This window comes from Chiloscyllium punctatum, chromosome 11 (genome assembly GCF_047496795.1).
Source record: "Chiloscyllium punctatum isolate Juve2018m chromosome 11, sChiPun1.3, whole genome shotgun sequence".
Taxonomy (NCBI): domain Eukaryota; kingdom Metazoa; phylum Chordata; class Chondrichthyes; order Orectolobiformes; family Hemiscylliidae; genus Chiloscyllium; species Chiloscyllium punctatum.
The window spans coordinates 96,857,350-96,883,494 of record NC_092749.1 but is presented as its reverse complement, the minus strand read 5'-3'; the positions used below and the strand labels follow the sequence as shown (position 1 = coordinate 96,883,494).

At 39.8% G+C, this 26,145-nt stretch overlaps 1 protein-coding gene across 9 annotated transcripts in view; it reads right to left on the bottom strand.

Annotated features, from left to right (window-relative positions):
- Positions 1 to 785: 785 nt before the first annotated feature.
- The window catches only part of tab2 (TGF-beta activated kinase 1 (MAP3K7) binding protein 2), a 37,717-nt gene continuing 12,357 nt past the window's right edge, over positions 786 to 26,145 (bottom strand). For 2 of the 9 annotated variants that reach the window (XM_072581327.1, XM_072581330.1), the window contains exons 2-9: positions 24,968 to 25,051; positions 16,237 to 16,403; positions 14,228 to 14,420; positions 9,330 to 10,926; positions 7,958 to 8,118; positions 7,408 to 7,501; positions 3,031 to 3,111; positions 786 to 2,593 (exon numbers count right to left, since the gene is read on the bottom strand). In XM_072581327.1, the coding sequence (XP_072437428.1) occupies positions 2,448 to 2,593; positions 3,031 to 3,111; positions 7,408 to 7,501; positions 7,958 to 8,118; positions 9,330 to 10,926; positions 14,228 to 14,329 (2,181 nt within the window). In that variant the 5' untranslated portion in view covers positions 14,330 to 14,420; positions 16,237 to 16,403; positions 24,968 to 25,051 and the 3' untranslated portion in view covers positions 786 to 2,447. The remainder of the gene's footprint in view (positions 2,594 to 3,030; positions 3,112 to 7,407; positions 7,502 to 7,957; positions 8,119 to 9,329; positions 10,927 to 14,227; positions 14,421 to 16,236; positions 16,404 to 24,967; positions 25,052 to 26,145) is intronic. The other 7 variants (XM_072581331.1, XM_072581333.1, XM_072581329.1 and 4 more) reach the window with 6 other exon arrangements.

Genomic DNA, 26,145 nt, shown 5'->3' with positions numbered 1-26,145 from the left:
TTTTTTGAATTCATTCATGGCTATCTCATATTTATGAATCCTAATTTTGATTCCCTATATGTGGAATAATTTATATTTAAAATATGCAATTATTTAATAATAATGCGTACATTACAAATGTAAAAACTACATTCAAAATGTGAAAAAGTGTTTTGTGGTCTCAGATGGTAAATGCTTCTGCAACCCTTAAAAAAAAAACTGAAGATCAATTTCATATTTAGTCACTGGATTCTGTGATTTAAAAAGTCACATGCTTACCTCCTAGATCCAAAAGTGCTCATGTTTTTGCAGATCTGCTGTATTATACTGAATTATCTGGGTATTGCCTGGCATTTTCAAAGAAAAACAAAATGTATGAATTTGAATAGCTCTCGAAAGGGATAAGTCCTTTGATTTTATTTTTTCATTGTTATTTCCTCTCAATACATATGCATATATCAAAGAGGAACATTTTATTCCTGTAGTCTGTGCTGAGCTTAAACCTAGTACCAGCAATATCACTAAATTGAGATATAAGGAGATTCCTTTGCCATCTAGAGTACCTGAGATGCTACAGCAGATACGTAATGGGCACTCTCTGCCACAAATACCATTCAAGATCCTGGAGCATTGAGTTATGGTGATCTCTCTCCATCATACTAGAAGATAATCATAAATGGGGAATCTCTCTCACAAATGCCTATACAAACTCAGTGATATTCAAGTAAAATTTCAAATTCTCCTTCTTCGATAAATAGCTTTTGTGCCAAAAAGACGACGTACCTAATTAAAATGGAAAACTCAACTTAAGATATCCCATTATGTTTTATTAATAAAACGTAAAACCAATCAATTTTCATTTAGACCTGCAGATGAAGCTCAGACCACTGTGTGACAATATGTTTTTATATATACTCTAATCGTACTGTAAAACACTTTTTTTGTACTAAAACTTTTAGAATTATCAAGTGAGGCCAATTCAACAACATAAACAACAGAACAAAATAGAAAGCTGGTGCTTACAAAAATTGAAAATAGCAGGTAATTTAGATGCAAAGAGTGCATGATACAGCAACTGAGTGTACCTGGTCTATTAAAAACCTCAGCTGTTGACCTCATTCTTCTTTCCTCTTTGAAAGCTGTACTTAAGCACTATACCATTATACAGTGCCAGGAGAGTCTTGATCAAGCACTGCATATCATTTTAAAAAATATATATATATATTTCTCACAAGAACATCACACTGTTGTCTTGGAAACTGCATTTGTAGGTCTCTTCAAGAGCATAATTTATAGAAATGCTGTACAGAAAGGCCACTGAAAGCTGCTTTATACATAGCTTTGTTTTCTTAAGTTAATTTAAGGCTTCACTTCTCATAGGTATCAAGGTGATCGAGACAAAAAGATTTTACTAAAAACCGCTCAATGAAGTTATCTACCAATGTCTAAAGCATGATACATACAGGTAATACAGGAAACTCGGGAACAGAGGAAAAGAGAAGAAACGTTTCTCCCCAAATTTCTCCCCACCTCCTCTAAGGTTTGGTAACAGCACACATGGTTTCACCAGTGCCAGTCCACCTGATTACCCATTCTTCATGTGAATGCTAGTTGGCCAGTCATCATAACCAAACCCTAACCTGCTCTCACCAGGTGAGTATGCATTCTCTCTTTCCAGCAGAAGGGTTAACAGATAGGAATTAGGAGCAGCAATTGTTGATGTTTTCTTCACCATCTCTTGTACATGCAGCATCCCTACTGACCTGAGCTAACTGAGCACACAGGTAGGAGTCAACCTGGAACTTCCCGGATCTGTAGGGCTCAGTACAGGAAGCTTGAAGAGTAGACTGTATGCATTGTAGGATACATTGGAGCATTTGGTCATCCCAAAGCTGAATTTTATGAAAGTTTTGGAGCAGAAAGGTGATCAGAGCAGTGAGGTTTATTAGTGATGCACACATTCTGTTCCACCCACTCTCAGGTGCTCCTCTAAGTCTAGCTTTACAAAAGCCCTCTGCTGTTCTTACAGCTCATTTAGTTGTTTTTACTTATCAAATGTATTAATCATTTCCATCTGTAGCGTCCTGAGATTTGTTACATGTTTTCTCTTTAAAAATGCATCTTGGGAGGAAATTGTGGAAGATAGGTCAGAAGAGACAATAAGACCCACAGCAGTTCATACAGATGTGGCTTTGTGAAAAACTTCTCTTTTGCTTGGTGAAGGTGTATCTGGTATGGGCAAACCTGGTATTAGCTCAGGCCCCAGCACTCGACTGCTGAATCTTGAAGCTGTGCGTTCAATCCCAAAAACCATTGTGCTGAAATTATAATCTCCATGAAAAAGACCACCTGGTCCATACTAAAATTCTTTCCAGCATTGTATCTGCTAGTTACTACAGTCTTTGTAAACAATTCCTTTATCCCAGCATCTGTTGAGGCATTCGTTCTTTCACTGGGAGCGTTATGGCTCAGAAATGCTTGGGCATCTCACACTGTTCACAGCGAATCAGGGCTGGATGGTTCAGGAAGGTACAGGTGCTACAGTTCCATTGAGCCCCTTCATCCTCCTCTGGATCAATTATTGGTTTTGATGGTTTAGCTGCAGGTTTCTGCTCTGTTGGAAACAAAAATGTTAAATGGTGTTGAAAATAATGGTTTCCCAACTTTCTCAAATTTGATTAATTTAATGGATTAATGCAAGAAAATTAGTTGAGAATTTAAAAATGATTTAATCATATCCATCCCTCCCCTACCCAAATCAAATTATAATCACCACTTCTTGACTTAGCTTATCTCCAGGTTTTACTAGTTTTGGTGGTCAGCACCTTGTCATTCTTCTAAAAACTTGTTTGAATGCACTTCTTAAAAAATTCAACACAAGAAAATCTTATTATCCTTCCTGTGAAGCAAATATTTTTTTTAAAATTTCAAATATGACAGAATGATTAAGGGTGACCAAAAGCTTGGTCAAAAAGGGTGATTTTGAGAATAGTTGACAAAGTCCTTTCATAATGCAAGTTCCACTAAATTCATTTAGAGTGGCTCTCCTACCTTTCGGTTTAGGTGGCACAGGACCTCGAAATCCCATGTTATCGTAAAAGTTGTGGATAGCACTGGGGTTAAAGTGTGGTCCTGCAAAGAGAGATAATGGGTTATATCACACAGTGCTTCAAGGTGGAACATCTAGGAACAGAATTAAATATTCAATAACCCAAGTATCATGATGAACAAATCTGGCTCAGATAAATTGGGAATAAAAACTTAGCAGCTTAAAAACTAACTGAACAATGGGCTGCCTTTAAAGGTACAGTTGAAAACAGTCAAAGCATATTCCCATTAAGGGGAGGGGTACAGCAAAAATAATGTGCTTAAGATAATGTCAGGTGGATAATACAAGAAACAGCAGGCTAAGAAAGAAATTATACTGGTAGCTTACAGAGGGAATTGAAAATGTTCTAAAGACATACAGTGCAAGTACAATAAGAGGGCGGCCAATTAGGGTCTGAAAAGGGGATTTGTGTTGGGACAGGGACGAGATTTTGGTAATAAAGTAATACTGTGCATTTCTCTTAATTAAGGAAGACACTGTTCAGATCATACTGAAAGAAGAGGAGTTAGTTCAGAAACAAGAAGGGTTTGAAGTTGATACAGAGGTGATATTAGACTGCTTGTAAAGCTAGTTCTCCTATAACGCCATAGCTGCGTTCCAGCAAAACTCGCTTAATCTAAATACTGGGGCCTATGGGAAAAGTAGGAAAAACTATGGGAAAACCAGCAAAATATATCACTTACAATTGCTCAAAAATCACCCAAATGTCTAACAAACTATAGTAGCCTGAATGAAGGTATACATCATATTTAACAAAAGTAAAATTAATAGTACATTTAAAAAATATTGTTAATGCAGGGACAGAGGGTCACCATGGTACATAGGTATACTCCGTCATTCCGATGTCACGTATTCTTTCCTGACACTCAAAACACTTCAGAATATCTAACTTCTCTTCCAGTGTTATAGCCTTTTTGTGTTCACCACCCACAACTTTATCACCAGGACGCTTCTTGCTAACATGCCTATCATTAGACCCTTCCATTTTTCAAAGAAAAGGGGTAATCTAGGAGTAGTGTACCTTTTATAGGAAGCTGCTCAATGTATCTCTCTCAGAAAGCTCTCTCTGCACAGCACCTCTCACAGAAAGCTGCTCTGTTGGCAGCTGACATCAGTGCATGTGCAGAAACGGGCAGAGATCAGCCAGTGCACAGAACAAAACACGGGAAACAATCACTGCTGGAATCGCGATTGCAAACAAAAGGCAAGACTGCTCGAAAATACCATTCCTTAGTTCCTCAGCGATGTTATAAGCAAATTGCGCTGCCAGAATGCATGTTATTCAAGAACTACCTGTACTTAAAGTTAATAAGGTTTAAGGACTGAATGAAATGCCTTAAAGAGAAAAAAGTGCAAGTGGAAATTGGAGGCAATTTGTAATTTTCCTTCAGGGTAGTACTAGCAATCTTGAGAACTGCAAATGTTATACCTATTGAGAATAACAGTGTAAAGATAAACCCAGCAACTAGAGGCCAGTCAATTGAGCCTCAGTGGTAGGGAAGCTTCTGGAAAAATTACTTGGGAAATAAATTGAGACTCACTTGAGCAATGCAGGTTGCGGTATCAGACAAGGTTAATGTAGTTAATACTTTACAAGGACTTCCAAAAAAGCATCAGATCAGGTATTTTACAACAGCAACTTTGAAACAGCAACCTCCAATCTCACTTCCAGGAAACACCTGCAAATACCTGATATGGATCTAGAATCAAACTCATCAGCCACACACGGAACCACAGCACCCATGATCAGCGATACAGAATTTCCTCAGTGGACATTCATACTCATTAGCAAGTGATTGCTGACAACAATGCACAATAACAAAGAGAACAAAGATAAAGTACGTGGAATAAAAACAAAGTGACAATAGTGATATAAACTTGGCTGTCAAAAGAAGCAAAAAACAAAGAACAATACAGCACAGAACAGGCCCTTCGGCCCACGATGTTGTGCGGAACATTTGTCCTAGCTTAAGCAGCTATCCATGTACCTATCCAATTTCTGCTTAAAAGGTCACCAATGATTCTGACTCTGCCACTCCCACAGGCAGCGCATTCCATGCCCCCACCACTCTCTGGGTAAAGAACCTACCCTTGACAACCCCCCTATACCTTCCACCCTTCACCTTAAATTTATGTCCCCTTGTAACACTCTGTTGTACCTGGGGGATAAAGTCTCTGACTGTCTACTCTATCTATTCCCCTGATCATCTTATAAACCTCTATCAAGTCTCTCCTCATCCTTCGCCGTTCCAATGAGAAAAGGCCTAGCACTCTCAACCTATCCTCGTACGACCTATTCTCCATGCCAGGCAGCATCCTGGTAAATCTCTTCTGCACCCTCTCCAAAACTTTCACATCTTTCCTAAAATGAGGCGACCAGAACTGCACATAGTACTTCAAATGTGGCCTTACCAAGGTCCTGTACAGCTGCAACATCACCTCACGACTCTTGAATTCAATCCCTCTGCTAATGAACGCTAATACACCATAGGCCTTCTTACAAGCTCTATCCACCTGAGTGGCAACTTTCAAAGATCTATGAACATAGACCCCAAGATCCCTCTGCTCCTCCACCTTACTAAGAACCCTACCGTTAACTCTGTATTCCGCATTCTTTATTGTCCTTCCAAAATGGACAACCTCATACTTGACCGGGTTGAACTCCATCTGCCACTCCTCAGCCCAGCTCTGCATCATATCTAAGTCCCTTTGCAGTCGACAAACGTCCTCCTCACTATCCACAACTCCGTCAATCTTCGTATCGTCTGCAAATTTACTGACCCACCCTTCGACTCCCTCTTCCAAGTCATTAATAAAAATTACAAACAGCAGACGACCCAGAACTGATCCCTGCGGAACTCCACTTGTAACTAGGCTCCAGGGTGAATATTTACCCTCTACCACCACTCTCTGACTTCAACTGGTTAGCCAGTTCTCTATCCAACTGGCCAAACTTCCCACTATCCCATGCCTCCTGACTTTCCGCATAAGCCTACCATGGGGAACCTTATCAAATGCCTTACTAAAATCTATGTACACTACATCCACTGTCTACCCTCATCCACATGCTTGGTCACGTCCTCAAAGAAGTCAATAGGACTTGTAAGGGAAGACCTACCCCTCACAAATCCGTGCTGGCTGTCCCTAATAAAGCAGTGTCTTTCCAGATACTCATAAATCCTATCCCTCAGTACCCTTTCCATTACTTTGCCTACCACCGAAGTAAAACTAACTGGCCTGTAATTCCCGGGGTTATCCCTATTCCCTTTTTTGAACAGGAGCACAACATTCGCCACTCTCCAGTCCCCTGGTACCACCCCCGTTGACAGTGAATAAACAGCTTTTTCAGACGAGGGGAAGGATTATAGTGGATTGATGGTCGGACTCCTGCTCTTCCTAATATAGATCTAGCCCTTAGTGTACAGACCACAATTTCTAATTTGGCATATGAGACAGAACTTTGGTGAATCCTGGGGAGATCTTCAAAAGCTCTGACAAGCTGGTGGAATGGATAGACAAGTGGCTAATGAAACCTAATGCAGAGAAATGTGAAGGGATTCATTTTGGTAGAAAGACTGCAGAAAAATAACATAAAATAAATGATATTATAAAAGAGGTGCAGGAATCAAGCTTGCAGGTGCAGGAATCAAGCTTGGAGGTGCAGGAATCAAGCTTGGAGGTGCAGGAATCAAGCTTGGAGGTGCAGGAATCAAGCTTGGAGGTGCAGGAATCAAGCTTGGAGGTCCAGGAATCATTGAAAGGTAGCAGGACAGGATAAGGAGTGATTTTTGTAAAAGAAAATCATTCATGGGATATGGATGCCACTGACAAGATCAACCCCAATTGCCCAGAAGGCAGTTATGATTCAACCATGTTGTTGGTCTGGAGTCCCATGAAACTTAGGTTTCTGGATTAGTAATCTTGCTATAACAACATTAAACCATCACCTCCCTCTCCAACCTGCTCTACTATTCTTCAAATGTAACTCAATTTTTCTGGCTGATTCCCTTACAAGTCCACCCCCCACCACTTCGGGAAAGTGACATCCTTCTACCTCTTGTGTAGGTCACCCTCTTCATCCTTTACTGAAAGGAGAAGTCAACAGTCTCAATAAAAGGACATTAAAAAAACAGAGACAAAGATGTGAGGAAAGCCAGTCCCTGAACATCCAGCAAACAGAGCCTTTCAGGAGACAGCGAGAACAAGGTGTTGCTTATAGACTAGTGGACATTTATGAAAAAATATAATTAAGCTATTTATAAAGAAAACTGGTTAGTACACCAGATTAATGGCTTCAATTTATTTGAAATTATACATACCTTTAGCTTGAAACAGGTCAATCTCTTTTGTTATGCAGTCTATATCGATCTGCAGCTGGCGGTTGCAGCTTCTCAGCTGCTGCATTTCCTCTAACTGAAAGACCAAGGTGCATTATCTCAGCAACTTCAAAGACAACAAATATCTATGATATCAGATTATAGTTTTAATGTCTTAGATCATTTACCGTACTCAATTCAAATTACTGCGTACTTGCAGTTTTATAAGGCAGAAACAAAGTTTGAAATGTCACTATTTTACTATGAACTGAAGGCTGAGTTGAACATTTACCAAGGGAATCCAATGATTGTTAAGTTAAGGTCCCTACTAACTTTAATTAAAATTTGAGTTTACCAAATTATGGAACCCCACTTTTCAAGAATTTTCAGCACCGAATACAACTGTAAGATTGAACAAGTGACACCTTTACAGCATGAACTTAAAACAAAATTATTTAAAATGTTATTTTGTATTACATAAACCAATGTGAACAGCTCAGATTTAAACGAAGGCAAGTAAATTTGGAAAGCATTACTGAATTGTTAATCGTACCGATGGGATTTGGGAGGCCGAATTTGATCGTTTCATGCGTCTTTGGGTAAGGTCACTTTCCATCTGATTAACTTCACTTTTCAGTTTGTCTAGCTTTCTTTTCTCCAGCTCAAGTTCTCGACGGAGTCGATCCATTCTGGCCTTCTGATGCACTAGTAAAGCTGAAAAGCATATCAGCAAATCAACTTACAGACCACTGGGTAGCGGACAAAATATAATTCTGTACAACATAATGAACCAAGCGCAAAATTTTTTAAAATCCTTTTTATTTGGTCAGACTTTTCTTGGTTTTTAATTACTTCAAATCAATAGGTTTATCTTAATGTACATCCAATACTTGGTATTAGTTTCTTTCAAATTACCATTATTTGAGGAGAAAAAGTGTAGCTAAAGACAAACTGGTACAATAAAAATGATTTCAAAAGTACAAAATGTTGTTTTGCACATCATGTAAATGTTAATAGTAGCAGCAAACCTTTGCCATGTTCAACTTTACATGTCAATTCATTCAAATGAGCCAGGGCCAAGTTACTTCTTCTCTTTGCCTTTTCTAGTATATTTAGATTAATATTAATGCCTTACTTTTATGTACGATTCAACTTTAAGTCACAATCTTTACAGCAACTATATCACATTCTGAATCATTAAACCTAAACTCTGAAGTTTGAACTATTATCTTCACATATTAACCAATCAATCCTAAAGCCAATCTGTAGCAGTGATAGAATATGCAGTGCAGGGATTTCAGTACTCAAAATATTATGAGAAGCAGCATAATTCTGTCATTACAATATGGAGAACGGAGGGACTTCTGCAAAATTAGGTGACAGCAGGTGTTCAGTAGGCATGCTGCAATATTAACAGAATAGGAGTAGCCATATAATCTTGGTGTATAGCAGGATTACAGTAGAGCATCACATCAAGCTTCAATACTGTACCGTAAATAAAACACTTAATACAGCAATTTTTCTTAAAAAACTTGAATTAGCTTTAAGTTTGTACTATTCATACTCTGTATATTTCAGTAACTTTGCTGTCCCACTGTATAGCTGGCAAGGCAAGACAGTATGGCAAAAAACAGAACTATATAAAGTCGTGAGGAGGTACTCATTGACATCTTCACCTAAAAAGACCAGTCAAAGTTATTGCTCTTTCCAAGCAGATTTTACCATACTCCAAAGGTACAGGATAATTTTCCATTCATCAAGTCCTTGCAGAAATCTATTGCCCCTTGCAAGGAATACAATAGCATAGCATGCAATCTATTGCCTTTCAATTTTAACCTATTGAAAAGAAACCCATTGTGATAGACACTGGCTGAAACAAGAAGAATTAAAACTTGAAAAAGACAAACTTCTAAAATTCGCAGTACCTTCTGTATAGGCAGCATCATCAGATCCTGCACTCATCCTTCGCATCTCACTGATTCGATTGTCACGAGTTGAAGCAGGATCAGTTGCTAGTTGCAAATGCTGGACAGGTTCAGGCTCCACATAATGATCGGGTAGGCTTAAGAGATTAGAAGGTTCAAATGTTGGTGATGCAACCCCAGGGGAAATGGCAGGTGGCTTATTTGGTGAAACTGTAATCTTAAAAGTGTACTTGGTATTGGGTTGGGTGACCACCACTCTAGGAGAAGTGGCAGTATTGCAATTGCCTGCACTCCGACTCTTGGGTGGGTGATGACGGATGTAGGCGGGTTGAATGAAAGCACCCTGCTGTGGACCCATGCTAATCTGTCCTGCAGCACTTCGGGAGGAAGATGCTGAACCTGGGTTTGCTGATATGTACACAGTGGGCTGATTTCGCAGAACCGGCTCATCACCGGATGTAGAATTTGCCGAGATATAGAGCTTCGGCTGGTTGCGTCCAACTATCTCCTCACATGATGGGGGGCTTGCAGAAATGTAAACTGTGGGTTGACTCCTGCCTCCCGACTGGCTGCTAATGGAAGGTGAAGGGGCTGTGCGAGAATTGGAGGGACGCAGCATTGTTGCATTACTCCTCTGTGGTGATTCAAGTTTGATCTCAATTTGGTTTTTCCGTGACCCTGTTGAGATGTTCTGAATATTATATTGACTGTAAATTGAAGGATGTGCATTATTTGAGGACTGATAAGGAGGAACTTGAGACGTTGTGGGGGAGCTGATAGGCATGTACACATGAGACGTCTGGTGGTTTTGTTGGCCTGGGTGCACAGACTGTTGGGATGAGGTATATGCTGAACCACATTGTGAAGTAGCAGGAGCACAGAAGCCTGCCACTTGTTCCATCTGCTGCGGTTGTGAGTACTGTGGAGCTTGGAAGAGCTGCTGTTGTTGATTATGACTGTACTGAGGAGTGCTGGTATTTTGCCCAGCTATCCAGCCAGGCTGCTGTGACATCTGGCGGTTTGAACTGCTTTGTGTTGTCACGTAAGGCCTAATGTAGATAGAATTACCTTGGGGGCTATTAAGTACAGGTGGAGGCACACCTCGTATGTGCAAAGATGTAGGAGTGTTATGGCCAGTCTGAAGGTTGGGAGCTAGAGTGACAGTAATTGGGTTGAACCTGGGTATTTGTTGGGCTGTACTCGATAGTCCCTTGGAGCCCAATGGCTGAAGAAGTCCAAGTTGCTGCGTTGAAGAAGGGCTGCGACTCATATCCATAGTTCCAAACATATTTAAGCCTGCAGCCAACTGTGTTGGTGTTACCTGTGGTTGCTGTGTAGGCTCATAGCTAGTTAGAGCAGTTGGAAGTGCTCCATCACTGACACCATGAGGCACAGTTCTGTTTCCATTCAATTGACTCCTTTCCTTCCAGTGCTGATACACATTCTGGGACTGGACATCTAGATTTAGTTCAGACATGTGATTGTGAAGCCCAGAAATGCTGGACTCATCCAAAAAATTCAGGTCCCCTTCTCCATAAAGATATTTGGTGCTTTCTTGAGATAAGAACTTACAGCAAGCATCCAAATTGTTACCGTTCTAGAAAACAAAACAGCAACAGAAAATTAGGAAACAAATTAATGCAGCCACTTAGTAAGACCACAAGACCATAAGAAATTGGAACAGGAGCAGGCTCTTTGGCTGCTCGAGCCTGCTCTGCTGTTCAATAGAATCATGACTGCCCAACATTCCTCAAACCCACTTTCCTGCCCTTGCCCCATAACTCTTGATTCCCCTACTGACCAAGAATCTCTCTCAGCCTTAAATATACACAAAGAATCTGTTCCCCACAGCTTTCTGTGGCAGAGTTACAAAGACTCATAGCACTTTTAGAGAAGAAATTCCTCCTCATCTCAGTCCTAAATTTGTGTCTGTTTATTATGAGGACCATGCCCTTTGTTTATAGACTCTACTGTAAGGAGAACCATCCTCTCTGCATTTACCCTGTCAAGCCCTTTAAGAATTCTATATCTCTCAATGAGATCACCCCTCATTCTTCTAAACTCGAGTGAGTAGAGTCTCAACCTGTTTAGTCTTTCCTCATAAGACAGTCCCTCCATAGCAAGGATCAGAGTCGAAAAGTGTGGCACTGGAAAAGCACAGCAGATCAGGCAACATCCGAGGAGCAGGAGAATTGGGGTGTCGGGCATAAGCCTTTCATCAGGGGTGGTGACGGGGGAGCTGAGAGATAAATAGGAGGGTGGAGGTGGGGAAAGATGACGGTGATAGGTTGGAGGAGAGGGTGAAGTGGATAGGTAGGAAGGAAGATGAACAGTTCAAGAGGGTGGTGCAGAGTTGGAGAGTTGGATCCAGAATGACGTGGGGGGAGGGGAGATGAGGAAACTAGTGAAATCGACATTGATGCCATTTGGTTGCACATCCGGCAGAGATTTTCCTGCACATCGAAACACCTCATCTATGGTGTCCATTACAATCGGTGTGGTCTCCTCTACATTGGGGAGCCAGGACGTCAACTCGCAGAACATTTGAGGGAAGAATTCTGGGACACATGCACCAAACAACCCCATCATCCTGTGGCCAACCACTTCAACTCACCCTCCCACTTCGCCAAGGACATGCAAGCCCTGGGCCTCCTCCACCGCCAAATCCTAGCCACTCGATACCTGGAGGAAGAATACCTCATCTTCCGCCTAGGGACCCTCCAACCTCACGGCATCAATGTTGATTTCACCAGTTTCCTCATCTCCCCTCCTTCCACCTCAGCATTGCCCTCTTGAACTGTCCTATTTGTCCATCTTCCTTCCTACCTAGCTGCTCCACCCTATCACCATCACCATCCACCTCCATCTACTTATCGCCTTCCCAGCTATCTTCCCCAGCCTCAACCCCACCATCCTATTTATCTCTCAGCCCCCTTCCCACCCACAATCCACTCCCACCCCTTCTCCCATTGCTGATGAAGGGCTTATGCCCGTAACATCGATTCTCCTGCTCCTTGGATGCTGCCTGACCTGCTGTGCTTTTCCAGTGCCACACTTCTCGACCCTCTGACCTCCAGCATCTGCAGTCCTCATATTCTCCATAGTAAGGATCAGCGTAGTGAACCTTTTCTGAACTGCCTCTAATAAAATGATATCTTTCCTCCAATGAGGGGATCAGAGCTGCTCACAGTACTCCAGATCTGGTCTCATCAGCACCTTGTACAGTTGCAGTAAGATTTTTCTATTCATGTTTTAAACCACTTGAAATAAGGGCCAACATTCCATTAGCCTTTCAGATTACCTGCTACACTTCTGTGCTACCTTTGTGTTCTGTGCAGAGGTACCTCCAAGTCCCTTTATGTTGCAGCTTTCTGCAGTTTTTCTCCATTTAAATAATATTCTGTTCTTTTGTTCCCCTTTCCAAATAAACAAATTTGCATTTTCCCATATTATAATTCTATTTCCCCAACTTTTTGCCACTTCCTATTAAAGTAGAATAGAATTATAATGTGGGAAAATGCAAATTTATTCATTTAAATATGAATACAAAGTTATTTAAATTCTTGGCTAATAATTTATTTAAATTCCAAAAGAAGAAAAAAAAACACATTGTTCAAACTACTTCAAAATTTCAGCTATCAATTTCACCCTTCGGCTTTCCAAATGTCAATTCACCTGATTATGTTAGGTTAGCGGTAGTGAATACGTGTACAGTTCATAATAAGGGATGGGGGTCACAGACGAAGAAGGGAAGTGAGGACGGAGAGAGTTAGGGCGGGTGAAAAAGAGGAGGGAGTTGGGGGGGGTCTGAAGGAAGGACAGAGGGAAGGAGGGAAAGGAGGAAAGAGAGGTGGGGGTAGAAAGGATAGAAGAGCTAGGGTAGGTTGGGATAAGTGGATTGATGGGAGAATGAGAGAAGAGGTAATTAGGAGAGTTCAAATGAAAGAAGAGGCTGTATAAGGGGAAATGGAGAGAGGTGAGCATGGGACCAGGGGAAGAGAGAGGTGAGTGAGAAGCAGGGAGACAGGGGGAGTGAGGGGAGGAACAAGGGAAGGGGAAGAAGGAGAGAGAGGCAGGATTGAGGTGGAGAGTGGGCGTACATCAGGCAATGTGGGGTGAAGATGGAAATGATGGGATATGAGGGAGAGAAAGGAGTTTAGAACAATCTTAGAAGTGGTGTGAGTGTGTATTGTGAGTACACCTACTGGAGTTTTACAAACAAACATTGCCATGATGAATAAGGTTTAATAGGGTCTGCAAATAAAATGCATTGGTTCTCACATCACTGTTGAAAAATGTGGTGTTGGAAAAACACAGCAGGCCAGGCAGCATCCAAGAACCAGGAGAATCGTCGTTTCGGGCATAAGCCCTTCTTCAGGAATGAGGCTGGTGTGCCAAGCGGGCTGAGATAAAAAGGTAGGGGGGAGGGAATTTGGGGGAGGGGTGCTGGGAATATGATAGGTGGAAGGAGGTGAGGGTGAGGGTGATAGGCCGGAGAGGGGGTGGGGGTGGAGAGGTCGGGAAGAAGATTGCAGGTCAAGAGGGCAGTGCTTAATCAGAGAGTTGGGACTGAGATAAGGTGGGGGGAGGGGAAATGAGAAAGCTGGAGAAATCTACATTCATCCAGTGTGGTTGGAGAGTTCCTAGGCAGAAGATGAAATGCTCTTCCTCCAGGCGTTGTGTGGCCAGGGTCTGGCGATGGAGGCGGCCAAGGACCTGCATGTCATTGGTGGAGTGAGAGGGGGTGCTAAAGCGTTCAGCACGGGGCGGTTGGGTTGGTTAGTGCGGGTGTCCCAGAGGTGTTCCCTGAAACGTTCCGCAAGGTCTCACATCATTGATCCAATAACTACAATTATAAGATTATGGAAATCAGTGTCTTTGATTTTACAGCATCTTACCTGCAGGATACAGTGGGAGACAACACACTCAGGTACTTCAGGGAACTTTTGCCGCAGGTCATGCAGAACCTGAATATCAATTTGTTGACTTGCCTGGGCCATTCGTATTCTGCCTTGTCAAGTGTGGCACTGCGTTGGCTCAAAGGTGCAAGCCTTAATCACAGCAAAGCTCTCGTGTCCCATCAGGCATTTTCTAAAAGAAAGTGGTTTAATTAGTTTCTAAATACTAGAAACATGTGAACTCACCTTTGACAGTTTAAGCTAGTCATTTAGACCATCATGAATCTGTGCAAACTTCATGGACTAACAGCAATATAGAACGCTACTTAGCTTATTACACGTACATTATTGCAGTAGAAAGGCACATTGAGTTCACATATAGGACAGCTTAAATCAAGAGCAAATTATTCAGATTTGCAGAGCTCTGCAGAGTCATCTAGACTTGAAACGTTAGCTTGCTCTCTCTCCACAGATGCTGCCTGACCCTGTGATTTCCAGCATTTGTTTGCTTTCAGTATAAATCAGGTACTCCGTCGACCATCACCCACCTAACCACAGCTCTCTCCATCCAAAAAAAATGTTGAGGTGGAGGTCAATTGAAATTTTCATAACAGATTAGTAGAGAAGAAAAGTAAATCTCAAATTGAATTACAATCTTAAGGAGCTAAATTTTTTCTTCTTATTGTGATGTTGGACAAAAACTCCAAGCTAAGAGGTCTTGAAACATGACTGTCTGGGACTACCAAAGCTGTAAAATGAGGAGATAAACTCATCTAATTCAAGATTCTGTGATTTAGAGTATAATTGGAGCTACTGCACCACCATACCAGGAAGTGAGCGTGGGTGATCTCAGAAACACACCTTAAATGAGATGGTTACTTTACACCAAGAAAGACATAGTTAGCAAAGTAGGGCAAGTAATAACCACATAATGAGCTGCAGGTTCGGAGGGGGGGGGGGGGGGGGGGGGGGGTGCATTGTGGTGGCAGAGGAAGATGATCTGTAGTAAAAGCCTCCTTCAGGGTATTATGCTACTTGACGGACGTGCTGTACTGGATACCTAATTGTACAGACACAAATAGCAACTCTGAGGGGCTCAAAAGCTAGAAACCACAGAAAAAGGGTTAATAGGGATGTGTGGGGTAGTGTGGTCAAGTGTATTGTTAAAGTATTGAAAGCTGTTCCCCCAACTGCAGCCAGAAACACATGATCTGCTACCTTCCGAATGCTAGGGTAAGTATTCACTCAGATTGAGTGAAGTTGATTTGAAGTATCATTAAATTTAGCCATGATTAAATTTAACAGTTCATTTAGGGATCAGTGATGATAAACGCTTTTGCCAGAGCCAAATTCCCGGGTCTGCACTTACATAGTTCTTCAATATCTCCTCCAAGAAGCCTGCCCAGTTCTTAAACTTTTGCAGCTCCCCACATCTATTTCTCTACATTAGTCATCTAATTTTAAAACCTATGGCGCTAGGAAATCACAGCAGGTCAGGCAGCATCCGAGGAGCAGGAGAGTCAATGTTTCGGGCATAAAACCCTGAAAGGGCTTATGCCCAAAACATTGATTCTCCTGTTCCCTTGGATGCTACCTGACCTGCTGTGCTTTTCTAGCACCACAGGTTTTCACTCTGATCTTCAGCATCTACAGTCCTTACTTTTCCTAATTTCAAAACCTAACAATAAAACAATTATGATGCAAATAAGAAATGTCAAGTCCTTAAAAACTTATAAAATATGAGATAGTTTTGCCTGCTGCTCTGTCACTCTAATTTAGAAACCCTTCTCCCCAAATTTTAATGCCAACGTTCCTACTCTTAATTTCAACAACTTTCCACTTGCCCCAAATACATAGGAACTCAATATTTATTAGTCACCATCTGAACTTCTTAATATCAGTATCACCCAAATTTCAACTCTAGCTTGATTCCTGACTAACCAACTTCCCCAAGTACTCACAATACCTCTTTCCCCCTCATCAAGTTAATTTACAAAAAAATGAATTACCTCATAAGGCATCTGTGGTTTTTCATTCAACTGATAATTGATGTTTCACTCACCCACCGCAGCTGGTTAAACAAATCTTATGAAAACAAATCACTGTTTCCAAACAGTAAATGTGAACAATTTGAATGTCTGTCTCTGCAGCTCTCTCTCTCAGCTTGACTTGCTTTCTGAAGTTAAAAAGAATGAAATGTTTTGAAGTGGATCTGAAAACCTATTCAAATTCATTGTCTGGTTTCAATTGAAAATTATTACAAAAAGACACAAACAAAAATACTGTTGTAGAGAGAGAGATACTATTTAATTTTTCCACTGAGGAAAATAGATTCTTTGTAATCTAAGTATAAATAAAACCAGACGAGTATGTGATCATTTCTGTCTGTCAAGTTGTAAGGGGCATGCAGATACTCTTAAAAAGCACTTGATGCAAAATAGAGTTTCTGCAATCTGGTCTTTATATTTTCTTCAAGTTATTTTGTAAACAACCAAACAGATAGTGTTACAGCATGTAGAGACACTCTTGCACAAACTAACAGAAAAATTCCTAAAAACGTTTACCACAGCATACATGCAAATTGGTTAAATGTATAAAATTCAAATTCAAGTTTGAGGGTGTGCGAAGTCTCCAAGTACAATTTTGGAAATGATATAAACCCCTTCCTTTAATATTCATACCAACCTTTCAACAAAATGGCAAGACTGAAATTGGAATCGAGCATCAGAATAAAGCCAAAGCCGAGAGTAGCACAGGGAGGTTACGAGAATGAAAATAAATTTCATTTATGGATATAAAATTTTTCAAGACCTTGACAGAGTAGATGGTGTGAGGATGTTGCCCCAAGCTAGAGTGTTATGACAGTCATTAAGTCATAAAAATATACAGAACAGAAACAGACCCTTCAGTCCAACTTGTCCATGCTGACCAGATATCCTAAATTAATCTCATCCCATTTGCCAGCATTTGGCCCATATCCCTCAAAGCCCTTCCCATTCATATACCCATCCAGATTCCTGTTAACCGTTGTAATTGTACCAGCCTCCTTCACTCCCTCTGGCAGGTCATTCCATACACACACCACCTTCTGTGATAAAGGTGCCCCTTATGTCCCTTTTAAATCTTTCCCCTCTCGCCTTAAACCTATGCCCTCTAGTTTTGCACTCTCCCACCCTGAGGAAAAGACCTTGTCTGTGGATGACCATCCAAAGCCAAAGCGACAAATCTTTTCAACAACTCTAAAAGACCTTGTCGATTTACCCTATACATGCTCCTCACGGAGGCATAACAGTCATACAGCACAGAAACAGACTCTTTGGTCCAACCAGTCCATGTTGAACGTAATCCCAAACTAGTCCCACCTGCCTGCTCCTGACACATTTCCCTTCAAACCTTTCCTATTCATGTATCTAAATGTCTTTTAAACATTGTAATTACGCCCCATCATTTAGAACTGAGAGGAGGAAAAACTTCTTCATTTGCAAGATAATGAACCTTTGGAAATCTCTGCCCAGACAGCTGCAGATGCTAAGTTGTTGTGTATTTTAAATACATGGATTCGTTATTGGATACTAAGGGGATTAAGGAATATGAGAAAATGCAGGAATGTTTGTCTGAGGTAAATCTTACTAAATGGCAGAACAAGTTCCAAAGTGTTGAATGGCCTACTCCTACTCCTTACTTTAACAAAAACATCAAATAAAAAAAGCATAAATTACAAATATTTGAATTTATACAAAAAAGGTGCAAAAATAATTTGTAATATAGTTTTCATGTGAAGTGTGCACATTTTAAGAAGTCCTTGTTACAAACCTTACTTTGCACTTAAAAAAATTCAGTTGCTGAAGGAATAACTAGCAAAGGACACTTAGTCATTTAAAAAGGTTGAATTTTTTTGGATCCTTTTAGAGTCCAACTCTACATCTGAAGTATTAAAACTCCTATAATAAAGGGATTGCTTGACCTTCTGAATATTTCTGGCATCTGCAGTTATTTTGCTTTTTGTGCTATACTGTATTTGGTTCTCCTGACTGGTCATTCCTCAATACTTACTCAATCTGTATCAATGGCATACCCAATTCAAAATCCAGGAGCTAATCAGTTCGGAGTTGCAACTATTTTACTTTAGACCAATCAACAAAATGTCACCCAATAGAAAGTAAGTACGACATAACAGGAAGTATGTGCAAGTCTTTTATTGTGCAGTTAATGGAAACTAAAGAGAGCGAATGCCCTGCAGGATTCAAGGGCAGATCTGATGTTACAGCTAAGGTGAAATAGAAATGTTATTACATTAATGGATATATTTTGCAGGCCAGTGACTAATGGGAAAAATGCATGTGCAAATATGCAAGGAAATTACAGAGCATTGCAAAAGCCAAAGATTGGTGATAATGGAGGCAATAACAGTATGATGTACAGGCAGTAAATGTGCTAGTGAAGCATGTTTAGGAGAATTTTCTTTAGCACTACATTTCTAACCCAATAAGGAAGATGTTTCTGGATCTGGTACTAGGAAATGAATTTGGTGAAGTGAAACAAGCATTATTTGTGAACACTTGGGGGGTCAGGGATCATAAGCATTATACAGCATAGAAACAGGTCCTTCAGTCCACCATGTCTATGCCTACCAACAAACACCAAACTCCACTACTCCCATGTACCATATGGTTTACATCATTTACGGATAAGCAGCAGCTATGGTTTACATCATTTACGGATAAGAAGCAGCTACTGAGACTAATTTAAGGAGATGGATAAACTGGAATCAAAGCTTGATAAGCCATACCATACTGGATCATCTTTAAAGAAGAAATAGTTTGGGTAAAATTAGGTTCTGTGCTTTTTTTAGCGGGGGGGGGGGGTGCTGAAGAGAGAGAAGAGAATGAAAAGGCAACTCAAAGCCAGGGTTCACTGATTAGCAAAAGAGATTGAGTAAGATGAAGCAGGAAGAGCAGCTGCTGTTAGATTCATATCACATTGTTGATACGAAGAAGAACTAAGCTGACTATATGAAGTTAATAGGGGAAAGGTTAAAAAGACAAAGAAAACATTTGAGAAAAAGAGTGGCAGCATACATAAAAGTGAACCTAAGATAATAAGAGGGTGCTTGGGAATAATTAGGAACCGAAAAGGATATGTGTACATACAAGTAGATAGCATAGCTGTGATATTAAATGAGCATGAGGTTCACTATTCAATGGATCATCTCATGTCATTTCCACCACCTGCACTGTGATGCCACCAAACACATTTTCCCTCCCTTTCCAGTATTCCAACAAGACAATTCCCTCCCCAGACGCTGGTCTACTCTTTAAATCATTGCCAACACCAATTCCCTTCCTGTAGCTTTTTTCTACACAAGCACTTCAGACACAACACTTGCCTGATACCTTCTTCCAATTACTTAAGACCCCAAATACTCCTCTCAGGCAAAATATTGACTTACTCATCCTTTTATTTAATATACTGTATTCATTGCTCATGACAGAGTTTCGTTGAGCTGCTTGTCTTTTCGATTCTCTATCTTTCCTTCTGGATTGCCCTTTTAGAAGGCACAAAGGAAGCTCAATGGAAACTCTAGGAACTACACATCATCCTTCCACTATGCACTGTACAGCCCTTAAATCAATGCAGAATTCCACTATTTTCGATCCTAATCTCTCATGCATCTGGTTTCTTTTCTATTTGCTAGTTTTGTTCTTTTCTGTCTCATTTCTATCAATTCCTTAGCTTCAAATGGTAACATAGCTGATTTGTCCCAGTTCTGTCCTGTGTATTGCGAAGTATACTGCTGATGTGAATTTGTACAAAACTGAGAGTAGAGACTCTCTTAACTTTTATATAAACTGCGGATTTCTAACCAAACAGTCCTGTTCTGGAAGTTGTACAAACTAAACTTTTCTACTGAGGCAACTGTGCTTTTACAGAACTGTTCTAAATTCTTTATTTGAAAAGAGAGAAATATTTTGACCCCAGTCAGGTCTGTTCTGAGTTGCTCAAATTTATCTCTAGGTTTTCTAAACTAAAATCAGGACTTGATTATTCTGAATCTATAAACAAGCCAATGGCCCTGAATGTTTTTACACTCCACAGTACAAACATTCTTCCATTAGCACTCCAGACAGTCTCTGCTCTTTGACAACATATTATATTCCATCACTGTTCCATAACGACTGTTTAAACTAGTTTTCAAAATAAAAATGCTTCACAAAAGCAACTAACCTCATATGCCACTATTCTAAAATCCAAACTGAAAGAAATAATACAAATACAGCAAAGCTTTTATGAACCAGCACCTATGAAACCAGGAATATGCTGGTTGACTTAATAGTCCAAATAATCAAGAGGTACACAATCATAGTAAAGCAAACCTTTGAGACATCAACATCCCTTAAAAAAAAACTATGTAAACACAAAAACACACCTCCTAAAAATCAACATTAAAACACAGTAAGAAATCAAAATGTAATGCTGTGGGTATACACACTGTTATACTTTATTTACAGCACAAATACTCAGACATCATGGTATTTGATGTATATAGATTTTTGCCAGTTTATCAAGTATGTCGGTTGATAAGGTGCTTGTTAAAACAAAGTTTGCCATATGTCATTACCACTCTGCACCCCACCCAAAAAAAGTTATGAAGAACTTTTATTAAACATTGGTTGTCCCCAATTGGAGTAGTGTGTCAATTCTATGATTCTAGCTTTAAAAAGGGTTTATGGGAAAAAAATCAGAAAAAAATAACAAGAATAACAAGAATGAAAAATTACCCATTTTTGTAGATATACTGAAGGAGCTGTTTTAATCTCCTCGGAGAAGAGTAATTTGAGATGAGATTTACTAGAGGTGTTCAAAATGATGAAGGACCTAGACAGTAGATAGAAAGGAACTCTTTCCATCACTGGAAAGATCAATAGCCACAGGATAGGCGTATAAAACAAAAGAAGCCAAAAAGATGACATGAGGAAACACTTAGTTTCAAATGCAGTGAGTGGTTAGGGTCCAAAATACACTCCTTGAAATGTTGGTTGAAGCAGATTAAATCTTGGCTTTCAAGAAATTTACAGGGCTACAGGAAGAGGGCCAGGAGTGAGACTAGCTAAACTATTCTGGCAGAGAGCCCACAGGAGATTAAAGGGCCAAATGTACGCTTGTCTGAGCCGCAAACATTGTACGATTTGTTCTTTTACGGCAATAATCACAAGCCAGTCTTCCAAATGTTGGAGCCTGAATAATACTTTGTTCTGAATTTTTAAAACATTTTTAAGGGCAAACTAAAATACTATTTCCATTGTGAATGAATGCTGTGGAAGAACTAATGACTCTGCAGTAATTGTGAGCAATGTGAAAAAGAAAAAGTGAAATAGTTAGTGAGATTATGTGCGTATTTTTATGTGCATAAGGTGCATGAATGAATAGAAATGAGAAAGTTCTGCAATTGAGACTGTAAATGAGGGGTTAAAGCAATGTTTACTTTCAATGTTTGTTTGTTGAATTTAAATGCAAAATTCCAAACTATTCCTTTGCTGGAATTCTATTAATGAAACTAATAAAAAGCTAACAGCAGGGCTGAATATGCCATGTCCTGACCGTCACATTACTGTTGCGGTCAATTCTTCACCACCATCAAAACTGACCCCATCTTAAAAGATCAAAACTGCTTCACTCAGTCAGCACTTTTTAGGCTACTTTGAAAGTAGCTCAATGCCTAGAAATTTCAGTGGCAAATTCTCTGAATGGCTTGCCTTATCACCAATTCTATAATCATAATATCAGCCAGAAAGAAAGAGCAAGCTAATGTTTCAAGTCTAGATGACTCTTTATCAGAGCTGAAGTGAAGTGCAGAGGGGACAGCATTTAAGATATAGTTTGGGAGGAGTGGAGGGTGGGTAGAGGGTGTAGGATGCTGATGGAGGAAAAAAGGTTAATAATGGAGATCAAGTGATTGGAATGCGAGAATGGTAGAGCAAAGATGTGTCTCCTGCCAGACTTGAAAGTGGAATGGGTGGGGCCATGATGGCAAGCTAAAAGAAATAGAAGAAATGGGAGTTGGTTCACAATTTAAAGGCGTTGAACTCAATATTAAGTCCAGAAGGCTGTAAGGTTTGAAGACGAGATGTGGTTCCTCCAGTTTGCGCTGCGATTCACTGGAACATTGCAGTATGCTGAGGACAGACACATGGGCATTCGAGCAGGATGCTGTGTTAAGATGATCAGCTGCAGGAAAGTCAGGGTCCTGCTTGCACAAAGACTGGAGATGTTCCACAAAGCGGTCACCAGTCTGCATTTGTCCTGCTTGCGCATAGACCAGAAGCGTTCCGCAAAGCAGTCACCCAGTCTACATTTACAGGCACATCATTGTTCTGCCATTCTCACATCTGAACTATCAACATTTTTCTCCACCAGCACCCTACTGCCACTACCCCCACCCCTCTCAAACTTCTGTCCCCTCCACACTTCACTTTAGCTCTGAAAAGTCATCCAGACTCAAAATGTTAGCTTGCTCTTCCTCTCTGTGGATGCTGTCTAATTCGCTGTGATGTACAGCATTTATTGTTTTCAGTAGATTCCAGCATTTACAATAATTTGTGCCTATGTTGGTTATATCAAGCGCAGATAAGATTATACACCTCAGATAAAAGTACCAAAGCTTATGGTTTACACTGTTTTTAGGTTTCAGTCAAGAAGAATTCAGTAATCTCACCCAAAGTACCTTACTGCAGAAGAGTTAAAAAAAATCTCACAACACCAGGTTATAGTCCAACAGGTTTAACTGGAAGCACTAGCTTTCGGAGTGCTGCTCCTTCATCAGGTGGTGTACTCCACAACCACTTATGAAGGAGCAGCGCTCTGAAAGCTAGTGCTTCCAATTAAACCTGTTGTACTATAACCTGGTATTGCATGATTTTTAACTTTGTACACCCCAATCCAACACCGGCATCTCCAAACCATTACTGCAGAAGAAGCCACCAATTTGTCCCATAGGCTGTGGTGACTATGAAAAAGTTATTTATTTAGTCAGAGATCCCTGCTCATTCCCTATGCACTATTTCCCTCCTGATAGACATTCTGTTTTGAATCTATTACTACTGAACCTGGTTCCTGAACCTTTGTAAGTAGTTCATTACAGATCATAACTCAAATATTTCAGTTTTTTCCAGTTCGGTGCCTGAGGATTGGAGTTTTGCCATGATTAATGTGGGAACGCACCAATCAATTGGCAGAAACTAAAAGCTTAGGTGAAAATACACCCCGCAAAACATTCTTCTCAGAGATTCAAACGTCTCTTCCAACTAAGTTTAAAATTATTTTGGGGCCGGAGGAGAAACCCTGAAATCATGAGCTCAGAAACAATTATTCCACTAAGAAAAATAAATTGCAATAAATACAATTTTTGCAATCATTGTTCCATAATTAAATGGTGAGTGAAAATAAACCCAATTGCTGTGAATCATCCATCTGTTTCTCCCTCTCTCTGACTAAATCAGAAAGAAAGATTTGGATATACAGGGCCAAACTGCTTCACTGCTGACAAAGTAATTTTGAAATGCAATCATATTGTAATGTAGCAAGTGTGATCATCAATTTTTCATAAGGTCCTGTGTTCAGCAATGTAACTAAAACAGTTTAATTTGTTTAGTTAGCTGAGTGTTAAATATTGACCAGACGTAAAACTAAGCGTTGCATCTTAAATGGAACAAAAAACAGCACACTAAATATCAATGTTGTCTAGAAATTTGCTTTGTCTAGTCATATTTCTGCATGCTTCTTTTTTTCCATAAACTGACATATCTGAACTTGCATGAGGGGACACCAGCCTTTCATTTTTACTCAAGAGAATATCTGCAATGCAGGATGAAAAGCAATACATAATGCAACCAATACTTTCAACAAAAGATAGATCTTACAGGAATGCATCACAAGCTTATGACAAAGGCTGAAGCTTTGAACATAAAATATGAATTAAATTGTTCTTGCTAAATTTGTTTTTTTGAAATTTACGAGAAAGTTTATTTTGTTCCTGTAGTCAGTGGGTTGAAATGGAAAGAAATAACCACTCACTTTTATTCTATTTCAAATTTCTCATTTATTTGCATTAGTTACCCTATGAGTGGACCACAATTACTAAATCTCAATATCAACTGCAGGAAACTCAATCTTGCTTTTGCAGCATGACCCAAGGTGTAGAAGGGAAGCATGACACAAACAGTGAACAAAAATCAAGTCCGTGTGCTGTTTTCATATATGAAATGTCTTGCAGACTTTATGACTCTCCTAAAAGTATCCTGAAAATTTTGCAAACCTTTATTAATGTTTCGCAACTCACTGTCACATTTTCTATCATGCTTAATATCACTACTTTTAGCCTGACAGTCTACAGGAATTTTAGAACATAATCGACGACTCTCACTCTAGTGCAGAACTGAAGGGATGCTGCATTGTCAGAGGTTCAGTCTGCCCTCTGCAGAGAACATGAAAGATCCCATCATGCTATTTTGAGAAGTTCCCCAGTGAGCTGGCCAATGCTTAATCAAAATCAATAAAATAGGCAACATAATCAATTTCACATTTTTGTTTGTAGGAGCTTGCTGTGCATGTATAATGCTTGCTGCATTTCTCATTACAATAATGGCTACAGTTCAAAAGCACTTTATTGGCGGTACAGCTTTTGGAATGTTCCAAGTTGTGAAAGATGTTTTAAGTGCAAGTCTGTCTTTCATCTTTATTTACCTCAGATTGATTCATTCTTCTCAGGTTACTGACTTCTGCTCTTGGCCCTCTCAACCGCATCGCCCAGATTCAGAAGAAATCTGTCTACATAGATAATCAAAAGGGGAATTAGGAAATGTATTAAGTCAGATTAACTTGCGTTTTTTTTATATATACAGTATACATTTACAAAAACATTTAACTGACTTTCCTTCTCATCGCTGCCATTGCCTTGAAGAATTCAAATATGAAAATCACACCATTTCCTCAAACTTGTTTTAAAATTTATAAATTAATCTTAAAATCCTTAAATCTATTTTAAAAATATTTTCTCAACTTCTTTCAGAATTTCCCATTACAATTTAAAGACAGAAAAGCTTAAAACAAAACAAGCACTCTATACCTTTCTGAATGACTCACTCTTATGAAGCATACAAAACCATTAACAGAATATTGCCCATGCTAAAATGCTGAAGCAAATTATAGTAAGCCTATCACATTGTTCACCTAGGATGACTGGACAACAGCATCTCACTCACAACTCCATTCCACTTAAAGACTGGAAACTCATCTCCAGAACTGCCACCTTAAACACCTCACCCTATCTTTTACTTACAATTTCCTATCTGTACAATCAATTGTTAGGTTTGACAAAAATAATGTACACACCTATCTTTACATCATTCCTCAGCCTGGTCTACTGAGTCTACATAATCTACTGAGTCTTCATATAATTCAACTATGTCCATGATTTAAGCAGCTTTATGGGGTCTCCAACACTAAAAGTTTTATTGAACCTCTCAATTCCACAATATTCCAACCTTCACTTTTAGAGAACCATGAGTAAGAGACCACTTAATAAAATTAAGATCTGATCAGAGAAAAAACACTGGATGAACAGTTTTCCAATCAGTGATTCAACTCAACAATGCCCATTAAGCTCCTCATATTCAGCAAAAAACATATTTATCCTCCTACATTATACTAAGTGGGTAACACAGCAAAAAAGCCAACTCCTCATTCTTGCTACTTTCAATTTCTAAATTAGGGGTGCGTAACCTTTTCATGTGATGGGCCACATTTGATTTTTTTTTCTGCCCATGCAAAGGGCTGATAAACAAATTCCAGAAATATTAGGGTTAGCATAATAGTCAATATGAATTCTTTTAAAAAGTGGAAATATGAAGAAAACATCAAAC